General features: G+C 37.1%; 1 protein-coding gene across 5 annotated transcripts in view; it reads right to left on the bottom strand.

Moving 5' to 3' along the window:
• Nucleotides 1-17,209, bottom strand: part of dlc1 (DLC1 Rho GTPase activating protein) — a 140,453-nt gene that overhangs the window by 16,062 nt on the left and 107,182 nt on the right. For 4 of the 5 annotated variants that reach the window (XM_077205028.1, XM_077205029.1, XM_077205030.1 and 1 more), the window contains one exon: nucleotides 617-688. In XM_077205028.1, coding sequence (XP_077061143.1) covers nucleotides 617-688 — 72 coding nt within the window. Of the gene's footprint in view, nucleotides 1-616; nucleotides 689-7,705; nucleotides 8,060-17,209 lie in introns of those variants that run through there. The other variant, XM_077205032.1, reaches the window with a different exon arrangement.

The raw sequence follows: 17,209 nt of genomic DNA, 5'->3' as shown, positions 1-17,209 counted from the left end.
GGCGCTCAGCAACCCTTCAGAGAGCTCAGGCTGTCATTATTACCTAAGTTTTTAATAATCATTAATTAGAATTTTTTGGGAAATTCTACAACTTTTCAAGACCAAACAACTTGTTTGCACGTCAGTCTGTACGAGTGAGAAAGTGATAACATACAACTTATTTTATTGTCTTCCTGAAGACCTTTTCCTTACTGTACTGGCTCTCTTATCTATAGTGGGGCAATCATGACAGTTGGACAATTCAGATTTCTCAAAACCGATAACATGACTCTCTCATGGCACAATGGCAGGAGTCAGTAGGTCAAAAGTGTGCGATGTTGGACACCTGAGGTGTGGTGTTATCTGACATACTGCATGTATCTTCCTGTAAGAGTTGTATATGACAGTGGTTTTCATTAATAACATAATAAAACAGTTTTTATATATGAGCAAGTACATTTTTGAGTTCTGAAGTCAAATTGTGATTGCATGATGAGCATATGCACTAAACACTAGTCAAAGTCTCTAAACAAAACCACAATTTTAGACAAATGCATGCTAACAAGGCATAACTGGACACTGTAACACAATGTCCTTTGGTCAGGAATGGGTGATGTTGGAAAGTCAAGGGTCCCACCTTCATAAAGCTGAGCATACTGTGGAAAACCTGCAGCCCTCAGCCATGTACATGCCTCCTTCGCCTCTATTTCTGTAAGAGAGAGAAAGAGAGAGAGAGATTGACATTTAAAATTCATGGAAACATTAAGCAGAAACATAATGAAGAAGCATTCATAACAAAATCTTTTGAAAGGAAAGACTCTCATTGAGTGCTGGTAATCTTGACATTTCAACTTGGCGCTATAGTGTAATGTTTGAGACAGCACTGCTAATTGGCCGTCTAAAGCAGTCAGAACTATTGTTGAGGCGGCGGAGAAGTGCCACATCCCTGTCCATTAACCCATGAACGGCCCTTTAGATGCCACATGCCAAATGGCAAACACCACAGAAAGCACATTGACTCCTTCTGCAGGCCTCTTTCACACAGTGAGGTGTCAGAATTAAGAGCTTAACTGCGATTCTGTCACTAGAGACGATATTTTTCCAAGCAACACTCGCACCATGTAAATACTTGCTTAAAAATGCAAATTTGAAATCAAGATGTGGTATAAAATTACAATACCAGTGTTTGAAAGCTCTTCAATAGTCCCAGAAAGTTAATGTCAAGTTTTTTTTTTTGTGTTTATCGGACTATGTGATGGTGAATGGGCAGATAAGGATCTTAAAGATTGCTGAACTGAACTCAAGCAGGCATGACGCAGGAACTGGCGAGTTACTGAGATCGCAATCATTCCTGATAACCATTGTGCCCTTGAGTAAGGCACTTAACCTCAGGTTGCTCCAGGGGGATTATCACTGTGGTTAATCGACTTTTTTTAGGGGGATAAATAGCATCTAAACTCTTTTGTATTTGTGTAAAAGTTCTATATAGACCTCTGCACAGACATAGTTCTACTTTAGCACCCTCTAAAGGTTTAACACAGCTAATGTGTCTCTCTGCTGGCCATGCTGTGGTCTATCACAAGCACAATCTACACAATCACACAATAGGTCGTAATCAGCATAGAGGGACCTCTCGATTTTCTCGACGGCTAATTGTGCACATTCCAGACTCTAAAATTCCAATTATTGTAATTGCAATGACTGCAATGATGCCGTGCAAAATTGAAAGACCACCTGAGATATGTTCCCCATCATTTCAAAAGAGAGCAAAAAAGGCCAGGGATTAGGAGGGGCCAGGGGAAAGAGACGTGAGAGAAAGACGTGTGTAAAGTGAGTCTCTACAAGCGGGGATACGTGACTCCCCACTCGAACGAGCGTGAGAGTGACGGCACGCATGACAACAACAAAGGCACGCGATAAGGGAGGTCCTCTGCCGGCGGAGAGAGAATAATGAAGCAGGAGAGAGGAGTATTTCAAAACGTGCTTTGACAGCAAGAACGGCAATGCAAAAATAACTGCACGCATGCAACTGAATCTCACATCTCAAGAATCCACATGGCGGGATTCCTTTCAAGCAACAGACAGAATTTTGCCCGAAAGCACTTTTTAGGAGTTCGTGAACTTTGAAGAATTTCCTACACTTAAAATAATGACACACTTTTCTGGTATGGTCTGTAATGAGCGCCGTGGCTTCCTGTGTAAGTGTGTGTATAGATATGTGTGTGTTTGCACTGGCTAGGCACCACTTAAGACCATCCAGCTGCAAGAATGTTAGAGGACTGTATGCATTTAAATGTAAATGATGAAGAGACACACAAATACACACAGGCTCCACAGCAGTGTCTCACAGACTGGCTTTTCCTTTCATCAGCAAGGTGCCCACCCCCCAACCTCCGCCTGGTCACAATGGGCCGCTATCACACAGGTGCCTGTCTGACACCAACGGTAAATAAGGCGTTCTTAACAGAGACGGCATCACAAAAAATCATGCAGAGACATATGAGATTACTGGGGTCTTTTCTCAGGAGAACTGTCTAAGACATGGTTTCACATCCCTGTCCCTGAAGGCATCCCAACACTACACATTTTCAAACTCTTTCTACTCAAACACATCTGAATCGACATATCAGCTCATTAGTAGAGACTCCAAGGATTGAAATGGATAGGCCAGATATAGGGGAAACATCCAAAATGTGTTCTGTTGCAGTCCCTCCAGGAACAGGGTTGGAAACACTGGTCTATAGTTACAGTAACATTTATCATTGCTCAGCGAAATTATGTTGGCAAAGTCAAGTCAATCCCATTGGATTCCATATGAGCTTCGCGTGAGCGTAAAAACATTTCACCACACAAAAATTGCGTGTGTATAAGATGATTATTTGAATTCACTGCGTTCACCAACAGAAAGCTGCTTGGTTTGAAAGCGACTTCTGTGTGAGCAGTGCTTTATACATCTTTATACTGACAGTGGACAAAATTGCAAAATTCTGGTGACATTTCGCTAATGTAACTGCACCTTATGAAAAGGGAAACATCACTCTTTGTTTAATCTATATAAGAAAGGTATTAAAGAGATCTGATTTGAGACTTTTCTTTCCTATGGCTAAATTTATGAGGTAAACTCACTAAGCGCAGTACAGGAGACATTAATCACAGTTGTACACCCAAAACACACTCAAACACGCTGTCTTTATGAAGATAGATAAGTATAAACACACTTGAAAAGTTGTTTCACAATCTCTCACACTAATGGATGTCACGTAGATGAGCACAGACTGTAGACACACTGTTTTTTTGCCATCTCAGCACTCAAAGCAGTACACACATCCACGCTCAATTTTTGAATATGGGATGCAAGCGTAGATTTTTTTTGTTTATGTACGCACGGCGCATCCTGTGCTCTCCCTGCAAGTCTGTGTGGATCTCCACGTCAGGCGGCGACCACACTTCCCTTGCCTTTCCGAGGCCGATGGGAAGCCAATAAGAGTGGCTCATTCCACAGTTGCCATGGTCACTTTGGAGGACACACCTCCTTTTGTTCAAGGCCAGATAATGGAGGCCTTCAGCGCCAACACAAACACAGAGAACGCCTTACATCCTGTAACACACACATGGAATGTCGAACGTTCGACCTCAGAGAAAATGAGAAATAGGTTGAACCTCCCTGGTAAAGTAAACAGCCTTTGATTCTTTCTTGATTGTAAAGTAGATGCATTTATATTTAAAGGAAACTATATTTCAGATACAAACACATCAGATTGAGCAACTGAACTAACATTGTGTTGAGAGCCAGACTGACGTCAGTATTACTTCATAGAGTTGGATGTTCTAGCATTTTTTCCTCTTAATATGACGCACAGTATTCCAAGCCAAGAAAAATATATAAAATAATAAATTCCAGGTCTAATGTCATTATTTCATAGATGTGAAGTGTTATGCAGGTTATGGGTCATTTTATTTTGGTTTAGCAACAGTTTACTAACATATAAATAGTGATGATGGAAAAAAATGACATAATAAAGAATCCAAGTGACATGAACACTTATCTTACACAATATTTACTGGAGTAAGATAATATAATCCATTAAAAACGCTGTTGGAAGATTATGGTAGAACAAAAGTCTTGCTGAATTGGATGCTTTTTCCTTCTCATAATTTTCTCTGAAAACCATGTTCTTTAATCAAATAGTTTTGATTTAGTGTTTTAAAACAGTGCAGATAAAAGGAAGCCAACAGCCATAACCGCCCCCTCCCATCTCTTTTCCTCTCTCTTCATCAGCCTTAATCTACAATCCATCTGTTTCATATCTTGGTGCCAGCCACCTAGTGGATGCATGACCTGCGACCTCTTCAACGCCACGGTGAACCAATTCAAGCACACAGGATGTCTAGGCGGTATCCGTCACAGAAACATGTGCCTTTGTGCATTCTCCTTTCATCAAAGCATACAAATATTCCCTCCACCCAAAGTTTCCGTTTTTATCTAATGAATTAAAGTTTTGATATATGTTGATGAGAGAGGAGGAAAAAAGAGACATACAAGACAGAAGACAAAGAAGCAAACTGCAGCCTCCAGAACCGGAGAAAGACAGACAGACGTAATCTCTTGGGATAACGTCCTATGAACCCGGCTAAAGTTGAATTCGTACTAGCTGGACCTTTTTTTGCCGCTTCTAAAATTACCCTTCCTCCTCCCTTTCTTCTTCCTCCTCTCTTCTCTCTCCTCCTCGTCCTCTTTTTCCTGTCACAGGAAGTTCTCACAATCGCTGGCCGATGGTTCCTCAGCATGGGAGGGAGGGGGTCTAACCTGTGTGCATGAATGCGTGTGTGCTTAAGCGAGTTTGTGCTGACAGACTTTCCTACTATGGAACCAGAATCCAACACTCTTAATAAAGATAAAGTTTCCAAAAGGGGGTTTCCGCAGCAATGCCATAGAAGCAACATTTTGGGTTCCCCAATAACCTTTAAGTGGTCAGTTCTTAAAATAACCATTTTTTCTTAATGTGAAGAGCATTTTAACACAGAGAGCTCTTTTCCACTGTAAAGAACCTGTTGTGTAATGGAAAGATGCCATGGATGTTAAATGTTCTTTGCGGAACTATCAATGCCAATAAAGAACCTTTATTTTTTTTTGAGTGAACCATATGAAATGTCATAGCCTGGTTTCAAGTGTATGTGGGTTCATTTTTAAGGCTTTTTGAAGCTGTGCTATTCTACTTAAAGAGTCCCTGTTTCAAACGAACAGCACACAAACATAAATATCTGTCTTTGAGCGGACCTAGAAGGAATTTTATCAACGATTCATGTGACCTGATGTCCTACTCACTAAACTCCCTCCAAGACACTAAGCTCTTTATCTTTCATCTTTCCACCCATACACTTTAAATCTGCAGATCAAGAGCAGTCATACATCATTTGTTGAGGATCACGCATATCATATTTTGGCATGGCCTTATACAGACATATGGGGGTAGAGAGTGAGAGTCAGGTAGCTCTGAAAATGAGAAGACCCCCTCCATCTGGTCACAAACACAGGGGATCATGATCATTGTAGGGTTACACCATTCTCACAGTCACTCAACACCACTATACCCAGCCACCTACACACACTTTGCCAGATGGGTCCATTTATGCCTGTCTTGGACTTTCTGACAAATTTAAGCATTAGCTATCACTGACCTAGAGCCAGCCTGGCCAGGTCTGGTGACTGGACACTTTGTGCAACGCAAGGCTGATCTCAGGTCAGATGATTAGATACACTTAATGATATGTCACCCTATCTATTTCATCTATGATCAAAAGATTGCTTAAAGTAGTAAAGAAAGAAAGACCCTAATCTAATACCATAGAGGGCTTCTTACACATCAACTTATTCTTTACCTTTATAGACTAAAATTTAGACTAAAGAACTAAACTATAGACTTAAAGAATCAGACAGTTCTACAGGAGGCAATAAAGGAGATTTGTGACGGAAAACCTGCCCACATTTCTAGAATGCTTTTTTATAAATGTTTCAATAGATTTGAAGCCATGTAGAGTGTTTAAGTATGTGTGTATGAGTTTCAAGGCTCTTTACTTATGTGAATCCATTATGCTGACCAAAACCATGACCTTAGATTATGAGGTGGTGCATGTATATCTTCAAAGTGACATGTTTTAAGCATGACATTCTTTCCTTTGGCTCCTCACTGACCTGCTTAATGCCTTATCATCTAGAGTTAACATGACCCCAAGTTTATCAACCCCTGCTTAGATAGAAAAAGGAGAAAAAACAAACAAAACAAAAAAAATGGAACCTCCTACAACAACATAATATTGAGTGTAAACTAGTAAATTAGCTAATTATGTTTTTTTATTTTTAAATAATGTAGATTGATTTAGTTTAGTTAGATTTAGATAGACTTGTACATTTATAAATAAAGAGATAATGTCGGTACTAATGTTGTTGTTTTTTTGTCAGTCCGATACTGATCATAACAGAAAACGCTCAAGCAGGACACTGTTGCTGTGGTTCTGTCAGTGTCTATTCAGCTAATTCTGTCTAGCTTTTAATCTAACTTTTTTTTTTCTTGTCTACTAAAGCGCTTTTTCAAAACACCATTATGCTTACAAGTAAAAATACATATTGCTAGGACAGCCACCTATCAAGACAAGAATGCACTAGTGAGCCTTCAGAATCAGAGGACCACAGTGCACTTTTTACGCGCTCTTTGGCAATGGCAGATTTGAGCAAAACCTCCCCCAAGTCTCTGCATGAATGAGAGCATAGACCAACACTGACGAAACACTGTTATCTCCGAACTATCTGAAATCAACGTTAAACCAATGGTTTCGGGGAGCGCGAGGGGAGATTACTTATCGGACAGCCTGGAGCGCCGGTGGCGCGTGAAACCCATCACACGCACCACCCAAATAATTGCAACACTACAATCATTCCATATTGATTAACATATGCTATATACGTTATCCACTTCTACATCTTAAAATCAAATCATGTTCTGACACAAAATGTGTGTTATTTCTACTCTAAATGCACCCTCAAATGATAACCAATACAAATACCTTTTGCGCATTTATTTATGTTGTTCATTACAATAATTTTATTGTTAGACGATAATGCTGAAATATTATAACTGTCCGAATGGTTCAGTATGACAGTTGAATTGCAGTCTGCAAAGTTCGAACTTGCAAACTTTCGGTGACCAGCCACAGGTCCCAAAACTGACAAGTTTACAAAGAGACATAAGCTATAGGCTTATACGCAATACAATGCACAGCTGTTTTAGAATATATATATTTACATTTTTAAAAAAGCAAGCAGTTTTGCATTAGTATAGGTCTAATACTTATAATAAAACAACTGTCCAATGGACATCATATTAAAAAAATAATAATAAATAGGCTATAGCTATTACAAATTATATTACTTGTCTTATCAATGTCATCTAGATTCACTTCAAGTCAACTAAAAGGCATATTTCTGTCGTTTAAGTATGATAGGGGATTAATAGGCTTGGTGTCAATTATGTAATTTAGATAATTTAGGCTAGGTGCCACCAAATGACAAACAAACAAACAAACAAACAAAAAAAGTAAAAAGTGATTCATTGGAATGAACACTGCGTCTAAAGACTCAACTCTTTAGACTCAACAGAGAGACAAGTTAGAAAGAGTTACAGTCAATTAAGGTATAAAGTTATCATTAAACACAAGTATGCCTACTTACGAGTAAGGATCATGTTGTGTTTTCTATAAATCGCGAGAGTCCCGCTGCGATATGCTTCAGGAGTCCTCTTCGTTTTATTCCAACATTACTGCGAAGCTCGCATGTATTCCAATAGCCTGAAGTGAATTCGCAAATCCTATAATAATAATAATAAATAAAAAAGTTCCTCGAAAACTAAATAACGTTTATAGAAGGTCCAAAGACCAAGGAGCAAAAAAGTAAATCCATAACTTATTTCCTTTCCTGTCTGCCCAGGGCAAAAAAATTTCCTCAGAGAGCTGTGTTTGAAACGCATGTGAACGGACTTGTCCGCGTGTGAATGTGAATGAAGAGACTGATTCACTGTTTAGGAATGGGAGGCCGGAGAACGCTCCACCTCCCTGCCCAGGACAGCCTCAGGTGGGCTTTCGCTGCTCTAGACGGGGAGGTGGAGCGATCATTCAATTGCCAAAGCCTACTTTATTGGCATGTTTATAGCCTATGCACACAATAAAATAGTGACAGGGAAATAATAAAAAATGTAGAAATGTGAATAATAATGCTAAGTAAATTAAATACTCGAAAATACATTATACACATTACAAGGCATAATGGACATTATAAGATATATAAATTTTTAAATACAGCAACCGAATGATTTTCATAACTGCTGAATGAGCCTATAACCGTTCCCAGTGATGCAAAGTGGTTAGGTTACAACAGGTGAAATTGTATTTTATTTATGATTTAGGATTAACATTAAGTCCAGATACTTTTAAATGGATTAGGCTTAGCCTACCTGCATGCACCTGAATTTTAATTCCTATCAAATTAATTAGGATAGACTACATACAAATAAAGATAAACACCACTGCGCGCAAAACGCATTGGCGATTTAATTAATTCGCACTCTTAAAGTCTGCTAAAAAATATTTTACTCCTTGCCTGTCTATCTAAAATGCCTCTCTCTCTCTCTCTCTCTCTCTCTCTCTCTCTCTCTCTCTCTCTCTCTCTCTCTCTCTCTCTCTCTCTCTCTCTCTCTCTCTCTCTCTCTCTCTCTCTCTCTCTCTCTTTTTAAAAAAAAAAAAAAAAAAAAAAGCGAAATTCATCCAAAAGTGAGAGTGTGGGTTCGAATAGCCTGTTCATTTGACTGAACGGCATTGTTTTGTGCTTTAACTGCAATTAAAACGGCTCGCCGTTAGCATATCATTAGAGATCTTCATTAAGTAGTGGGGCCGTTTGAAAGCCGCTATTGTGGGACATGATATTGTGAAAGGGTTAGACAATGAGTCCGTTCTGCTATGGTAATTCCAACAAGCCCCATCAACAGGCGTCCCTGATCCTGGTCTCTTCCCGCGTGCACGCACGCACATTAGGTGCTGCGGTTCAACAGTAGCTTTGCACAGTAAAGCAAGTCCTTCCATTGTGTGAGGCACTCTTATTGAGATCAAACAAGCTTAAGGTCCTCTATGATGCCTCCTGCTTTAGAAGTCAAAAGAAGGTCACGTTCACTTCCTTTTGCCGGTTTAATTAAAATTAAGACAAAGAATGGAGACCTATTCATGTAAGCCAGAAGTAAGTAACCTAGATAGTTTATGATAATAATTAAGCTATGTTCAGAATGGAATAGGTTCGTTTAATGGTTACGGAATACAATCTGACAATTATATATATATACAAAAAAGCAATGCATGCTAAGAGAAAAGAAATGCTAAAACTTTCAAACAGTATGCTTCCACATAGTTGTTATATCATCATTTTGCACATTTAATTCAGCAAGTGCTGTTCAGTTACCACTTTGGAAATAATATTTTATTTTTATTTATTTAGTCATTGATTGGACTCAGAAAATAGAATATTTTTGATAATTTTATTGATATCTAGTTTATTATTCATCATGCAAAATGAAATTCTGAATATGCAGAGATTTAGAATGGTATAATCAGAGCACATTATGCTATCCCATAAGGCAATGAAAGTGGCTTTCACCATGTACATTATATATACTGATAAAAAGTATTTAAGTCTATGCTGAGCATAGCCACTTTAATATCTCTTGTCCCGGTCTGTAAAATAGTGCAGCATGTCTGACTCACAAGGAACAACTTATGCAGAGGAAAATTGCCTTACTTGTGGAATCTCTCCATCAGCCTTTATTTCTCACTCTCCAGAAATTCAGCAACTACATTCAGACATGCCAGAGAGATTGAGTGAGAGATGTGTGTGGTTTTGAAACTGACTCACCAGATTCTCTTCCTGTCTCTGTCTGTCATGCGTATGCCTGCACCTATTCTTACACTCCACCCTGGCAATTCTATTATAAAACATAAAACCATTTAATTCTTAAAGGTACACTATTTAACTTTTTTGTTCAAAATGAACAACATTTAAATAATGAGTAAAAACATTATCAATCCTTCTTTCAAATCATGTTTTTGTCTTACCCTGATTCACTATGGAAAGATTATTCCAAGTGTTTATGTGGGATGGTTTTCGTGTGAAATGCGTACATACTTGGCTACTTTGGTGTGGAAGTGGCATAGTTTTCAATCCCAGAAAGGTTAATGGAGCATGCTAAATCTGGACCCTCCAGGGGAATCAACCATAAAATTTTTTTTTAAAAAAAATCTGAACAGAAGAGAGTCCCTTGCAAAAAGGGAATGTGTCAGAGTTCGTAATAAAACGAGAATCAACATATGACCTAATGTTAACAAATGGAATCTTATTGTAAAGTGTTACAAATAAAATTAATAAATAAAACATTCACATTAATCAACAATCTGTTTTCAGTTATTCTGTAAGTTTTTCTTTCTTAGAACACCAAAAAATGGCATTTTAAAGAACATTTTTGTCCATATAAAGAACGTCAATGGGGTCCAAAACCACATTGGACCCTACAAACTGTCAATTAATGGAAAAAGCACTTTTTCAAAATATGTTCCTTTGTGTTCCACAGAATCAATTAAATCATGCACTCTTAGAAGAAAAGGTTCTAAATAAAACCATGAAAGGTTATGTCAAGCACTTCTTATTGAACCTTTTAGGGGTTCCCATCATGTTTATGGATTTAGTTTTAATTTGTTTAGTTTTAATTTGCTTTTAATTTTAATACTTTTTTATGAATTAGACAGCTCATAAACAATAAACAAACAGACACATTTAAATAACCTGTTAAACATGAAAGAGTTATGCAATAATTTAAAACATTTCTCCTAGAACAGATTTGACATAAAGGGATCTTTAATATTGAGTCAATTTAACCCATTTAACCTTTTCTTTTATTATTATTTATAGGGATGGAACAAACATTATTGTTAGTAAATTATAACAGTATTTTCATTTTTGGGTATACTATTCCACATTTGTGTGTGCGGCAATAACAAAGACATTGTCCAAGTGCACTAAAAAGGTCACCAATGGTTTTCCAATGGACGGTGGAAATGGCCTGAACTAAAATTATATTTTGTGGACATTATATTTAGCAGAGTGCTATTGCAAATTAAAGGAGCGTATAAGAGACGCCACCCTGACATTGTATGACGTTCACTGGATCCTGTACCTTTACTCCCACAATGCTTTGCCTCACACAGAAACAGAAAATATGATGACTACTGAGAATTTAGAAGTTTGTATTTATATGTGAGTGAAAATGACACATTTATTTGCTTTATTAGTTCAGTCAGGCTATCTAGTTCTTATTCTACACTAAAGACTGTAACAAATGAACATAGTACTTTTGCATGTATTTGTGTGCATATCTCACAACAGGCCACTTGAGTAAAGACAAGGGGAAGCTACAGAAGAATATAATTGTTATTATCAGCTATTTATAAACCAGCAGAGGCTCAAAACAATCAGAAATAGAACTGAGCAGGTGTGAGCGTGTGCATGTCTACACACCACATATTTAAGCTGTGGAGGAAAGCTGATGTATTGTTGGTTGCGATTGTGCATGCTAAACAAATGGGGAACTTGTGCATTAGTACATACTGTATTTCATCAGAGCACATAAGCTGGATATGTATGTACAGAATGTGCCATCTTTAATATCCAGAGAATAAAAACAGGAAAAAGCCACATACCTCTTACCCTGTTCTTACTGATACATCACAACCTCTCCCACTTCCACAAAAACATGTGTACACTGACAACAACAAAGACACACATACAGTACACACTTCCTAATTCTAAAATTAGGGCTCATTTTTATTTTTAAACTTATACATTTATACAAGTCCCCCTGTAGTCCATCATTTTATCCCTTAAAACTCATCTTTGATAAGCAAAATGACATATTTAAACGTGTTTTCCTTGAAAAAAAGTCATCTCTTTAAATAGCTTGAATACACCCTTGCTTCATTTAGTGTATGCGGTGCTATGCATATGCAAATTAGCCCTGCCTCCGCTCACTCACATCAGCTCAGAGATCCTGATTGGTTACAAGGTAGTTTGTGACGTCAGAAACACCAGTGATTTCAAACCGCATTTTGGTTTTCTGCAGTTTTAAGGAGAAAATAACTCCGCAATTGTTTTGACTTATGAATTTGCACAAGGTTTGTCTTAAAGCATATTAAAAACACCACATATAAACAACATTAAAAGTTTGATATTCACCACAGGGGGACTGTATTTTAAATACTTTTTTTTAAAGTAAAATCATCTGGTAACACTTTAATAAGTTCTTAATTGTTAACATTAGTTAATGCATTAACTAACAAAGCAATTTGAAATATATTTTCATAGCATTTTTAACCTTTGTTAATGTTAATGTTAAAATACAACTGTTCATTGTTTGCTCAAGTCAGTTCTGAGTGCATAACTTATGTTAACAGAAACAACTTTTGCAATTGAAATTATACTAGCAAATGTTGAAATGAACTAAGATTAATAAATGTTCCAAGAATTATTCATTCTTAGTTAATGTGAACTAATGTAGTTAAAAGTAGTGTAGGTGATTTGTTCCAGAACATTTTTTGTTATGCTGGCTGAAAGTCTCTTGTGATGCTTTAGTTTGCTCCATGCTGCATGTGTTTTGGAGGAGTCCCTTGGGAGACGCTCTGAAGGGAAGGTGGGATCTTCTGCTTTCAAAGCTTGCTAGCCTCTCGGTAAATTGCATACCCTACCTTTAATGTTAACTTACAACTATTTTTGTTCAAAAGCCTATTATTTTGATTTTATTGTAGTTCATGTGTTCTTAGTTCCCTTTTCCTCAGTCCCCCTAGTTTGCCAAGCATTCCCTTGTTTTTTACTATAGTTTCTGATTATGTTCTCCACCCATTTCAAGTATGAATCATTATTCTGTCTGGTTTCTTCAGTTCATGGTCGGTTATTGTCTTTGTTTGAAAAGATGTTATGTTTGTGTTTGCCTTTACCTTCATGTTTTGAATGATCATTTTGTTTAATTTATAAAAAAACTGTTGCAAAGTGCTCCACGCCTCAGCTTCTGCATCTTCCCTGACTCAACGTTACAGTTAACAAATGAGACCTTATTGTAAAGTGTTACCAATCATCTAATAATTTGACGTTACAGGTAATAGCCATGATTCATTACAGTTTTTACAAATTTTAACAGATCAATATAACTTGTAGGAATTAATTAAATAAGAAAACCTTATTTTATTAGACACACAACACAATTCAAATTTCAAACCACCGTTCAATTATGAAATAAAGCATTTATTTGAAATGGAAATCAACCTTACTGAATATTTCTCTTTCTTTCTTTCTTTCTTTCTTTCTTTCTTTCTTTCTTTCTAGCTTTCTTTCTTTCTTTCTTTCTTTCTTTCTTTCTTTCTTTCTTTCTTTCTTTCTTTCTTTCTTTCTTTCTTTCTTTCTTTCTTTCACAAAAAACAAAACAAGCAAACTTACTGACAACAAACATTTGAGCACCAGTGTACCATGGATTCATTGATTCATTTCCATATTCTGAACTAACATCTGGATATGCAATCAAATCTTCAATTTTTTTCAATGTAATTGGCAATAAACTATTTAATAATTTTGAACATACGCTTGATATTAGTTTTGCTGACTTGCAAAATTTCCCTACATTTTCTGAGGGTAATGCAATTTATAACTGGCTGCTTTGGCAGTTCCCCAATCCATTCCTGATTTTTCCATGAGCTAAGCGGTCTTACGTGTATCAGAGGCATTAGTGTACACAGCTGTTATGGAGATATATACAGAGTGCAGAGATGGAGGACTTCTGGCTGTCCTCAGAAGCTGTCTGGAATCCAAGAGGCCCTGAGGGAGATGACTGAGATAGACTCTCTCCAACATGGACTCAATGGATTTTTGACAAGTCTGAGATTCTGAATATTTGCCCATAATAGGGGTTAAAAGGTGAATGTACGTCCTACAGTGCAAATGAACGATGATTATGTCTAAGCAAGTGTTGCAGAGCCCTATGCGTGTCTAAAAAATAGCCAACAAATGTTTAGCGGTAACAGTGGTGGTATTCATAGGCCATCGGCCACGAAGAGATGAGCCTGCAGGCATGGCATTCACTCAAAGAGCAAACATACATTACTGCGTATGAGTGAGAAAGTCACTTAAGGTTACAGGCTACTTAGTATTTTAATGAAGTTAGCAACTATGGGAAGGAAAATTATAATGTTTATGCAATTAGAACATGATTCAATATTAACAATAGTAATATTGTTAAAATTACATTTGAGCTGTATGTCTTGGCAAACTCAACCATGTACATCAAAAATACTTTACCTTCTACGGTATTCAGGTGTGAATCAAATAAACCTGTCCTCCATAGGTCTCCTTTCCAGCTTTACGTGCAATGCTTTTAAGGAGTCCCAAAGTATACTATTAGCTTAGTTTAGATGATCTGATTACAGATCAGTTTTTCCTCACATTTTTGTGAATACAGACTCTGTAGGGAGGGGAGACAGTAATGGATTCAGGCTACTCATCCAATAACATGTTGACAATGACATACAAAAAGTGTACAACTTATAGTCCCTGTTTGGTATTAATACTATCCGGTATTAAGATGAGTTTTGGTCGATCACAAGTAGACGAGGGAGACTGCGGTTTACACCTGGTGTTTTAATCCTTCTCTTTTATTCACTTTCGACCACTTCTGTCCTGATTTCTTCCAGGGCAGTTTATAAGGGTGGGTAAATGTATGGGAGATCTTTCTATGAAATAATCTCACACAATTTACATATACACGCACCCTGAATGGACTGAAAACACACGGAGAGCAGCAGCTTATGTTTCTGCTCTGACAGGCGCAAGACCATGGCGAACGTGGTGAGTGAGTGTTAAAAATCAGGAATGGTGAGAGATGGTATGTTTTTCGTCTTCAAACGGCAAAGTTTGAATCCCATCTGGCCAGCTTGCTTCTCAGTAGGCGGTCTTTTGTGGCTGTTCATTAGCATATTTTTGGCAAAATTTGCAGACAAACGGTTCATGGTTTACTGTCAATAGTGTAGCAATATATGAAGCAGAGCTTACATTAAAAACATAGTTTCTAGTTTACATGAAATGTGGACTTAATAAATCTTTATCTTGAGCAAAACAAGCAAGCCGACATTCAGTACAACCTGTGTATTTTATTTAGAATACATACAAATGTCAGATTTGAAGCACCGTTATTGAAGACTGTGCGAATGTGCTCTACTATGTACGAACGAGCCTATGATTGAATCTGGAAATAAAGCAAAATAACTGAGAAAAATGAGAAATAGGCCTCAGATACCATGTCTGTAATTTATATGAGAACATCTAGCGTTAATTCAATGCCAAACAGTTTCATTAAAATAAGTTATTACTCCACGACCACTTTAGGACAATATGGAATATTTCAGTTGATTTCTTCAACGATGCGTCCAAACTATGGTAGTGAAGCAGCGAGTTACATCATTGTATGGAAAACATACCCCAGTGCAGTGAATTTCCTTGATCAACTTATGCCCTTGTGTGAAATTCCCGATTGCATGGATTCCTAATGAAATGACAGTTTTTTTTTGCCAAAAAAATTAATAGAATAACGATATATGTGACCAAGAAAGACAACATCTGTCTTACTCATGAAAGAACTTTTCTGCTTTCACCATGCTAAAAAGACCAGCCTATTTTGTGTTTTGAATGCTGTTCCCCTAATACCTAAACTAAATCCTTTGCCAATTAGCTAGAAAGTCTAATGTGTTTGGAACAAAACAAGGGTATGTAAGTAATGACAAAACTAGCCCTTTTAAGAAAGCCCTCAGTTAGCAACAAAACAGTCAGACACATTCTTCCCTAATTGAAATTCATCGATTCCTTACTGACAGAAATGCAGGTCCCTTGTGTTCCGTTTTTTTTAATCAGTGGCACAGATTTAATGACAAATGCAACTTCAACATCCCTGAACATGCACAGTCCATCTCTACCACACTTCTTTTCAGTTCTCTTTTTCATCTCTTGTTCTCACATTCCTGGCTATATGAGGCTATATTAGAAGACGGCTGGAACTTGAGCGTTGTCAGCTGGCCGAATAGCATAGTTTTCCCACAATGAAAGTGACAGGCCTCTTTGAAACTATAATAACTATGAAGCTTTTTGGATGGAATGGATGTTAGCTACTGAAGTTCACAAATGTCCCATAATCCACTGAAGACCAAGCCAAATAAACTTTGGGAAAAGGAACTTCAGGAAAAAAGTGAATTTTTTTGCTCATAAGAGTCTAAAATCCGTTAGAAGCATTTAAAAAAATCTGCTGTAGAAGTGTGCTGAGTTTCAAAATGTAAATGGTACAATATTGTACAGTATGTTGTGACTGGAGCAGACTTTTAGCACTTAGTGTTGGATAAATACTTTCAAGCAAAGTGTTATTCTTATACTGTATATAAACAAATATTTCTGATGATGGATTTCAAGGCTCATACTCAAATCATGCAGTAGTAAAGTAATTTAAAACATAATTATGCAACAGTTCCCTTCTCTAATACGATTGGCCAAGCAGTGTTCTAAGAGCTTATATTTAATATAATGGGGCATTTCATTACAACAAGCAAGCCAAGACCAGCTAAGAAAAAGTAATACAAAAGTGACGTAATGCATTACTTTCGATAACAAGTAACTAAGTGACGTAAGTAGTTACTGTTTTAGGGAGTATAAGCCTGGTTTCTCCCAAGTTTTTTTTCTCCATTTTTTTCTCCTGATGGAGTTATGGTTCCTTGCCACCATCGCGTTTGTCGCCTTTGGCTTTTGGCTTGCTTACTTGGAAACATTTAATATTCAACAAAATTATTGATCTGCCTGCATTGACCACATTATGAGAACTGAACTGAGCTGGACGATGACAACAATGTTTTCTCCAGAGCGTCTATATATATATATATATATATATATTTTTTTTTTTTTTTTTTTTTTTTTACAACAAAAATGAACCATCACTGAACTTACTTAAGCTGGACTATGACTATTTTCTTCTAGATCTGCTGTACAGTATGAAACATACTTTGTTGCATTATTTTTCTGTTATCACTGTAAAGCTGCTTTTGTATTGTAAAAAGCGCTATATAA

The sequence above is a fragment of the Siphateles boraxobius genome, unplaced genomic scaffold (genome assembly GCF_051911475.1).
Source record: "Siphateles boraxobius isolate OS27281-9 unplaced genomic scaffold, OSU_SipBor_1 53, whole genome shotgun sequence".
Lineage (NCBI taxonomy): Eukaryota > Metazoa > Chordata > Actinopteri > Cypriniformes > Leuciscidae > Siphateles > Siphateles boraxobius.
The sequence above is the reverse complement of the archived record's forward strand: the minus strand, read 5'-3'. Positions and strand labels throughout refer to the sequence as shown.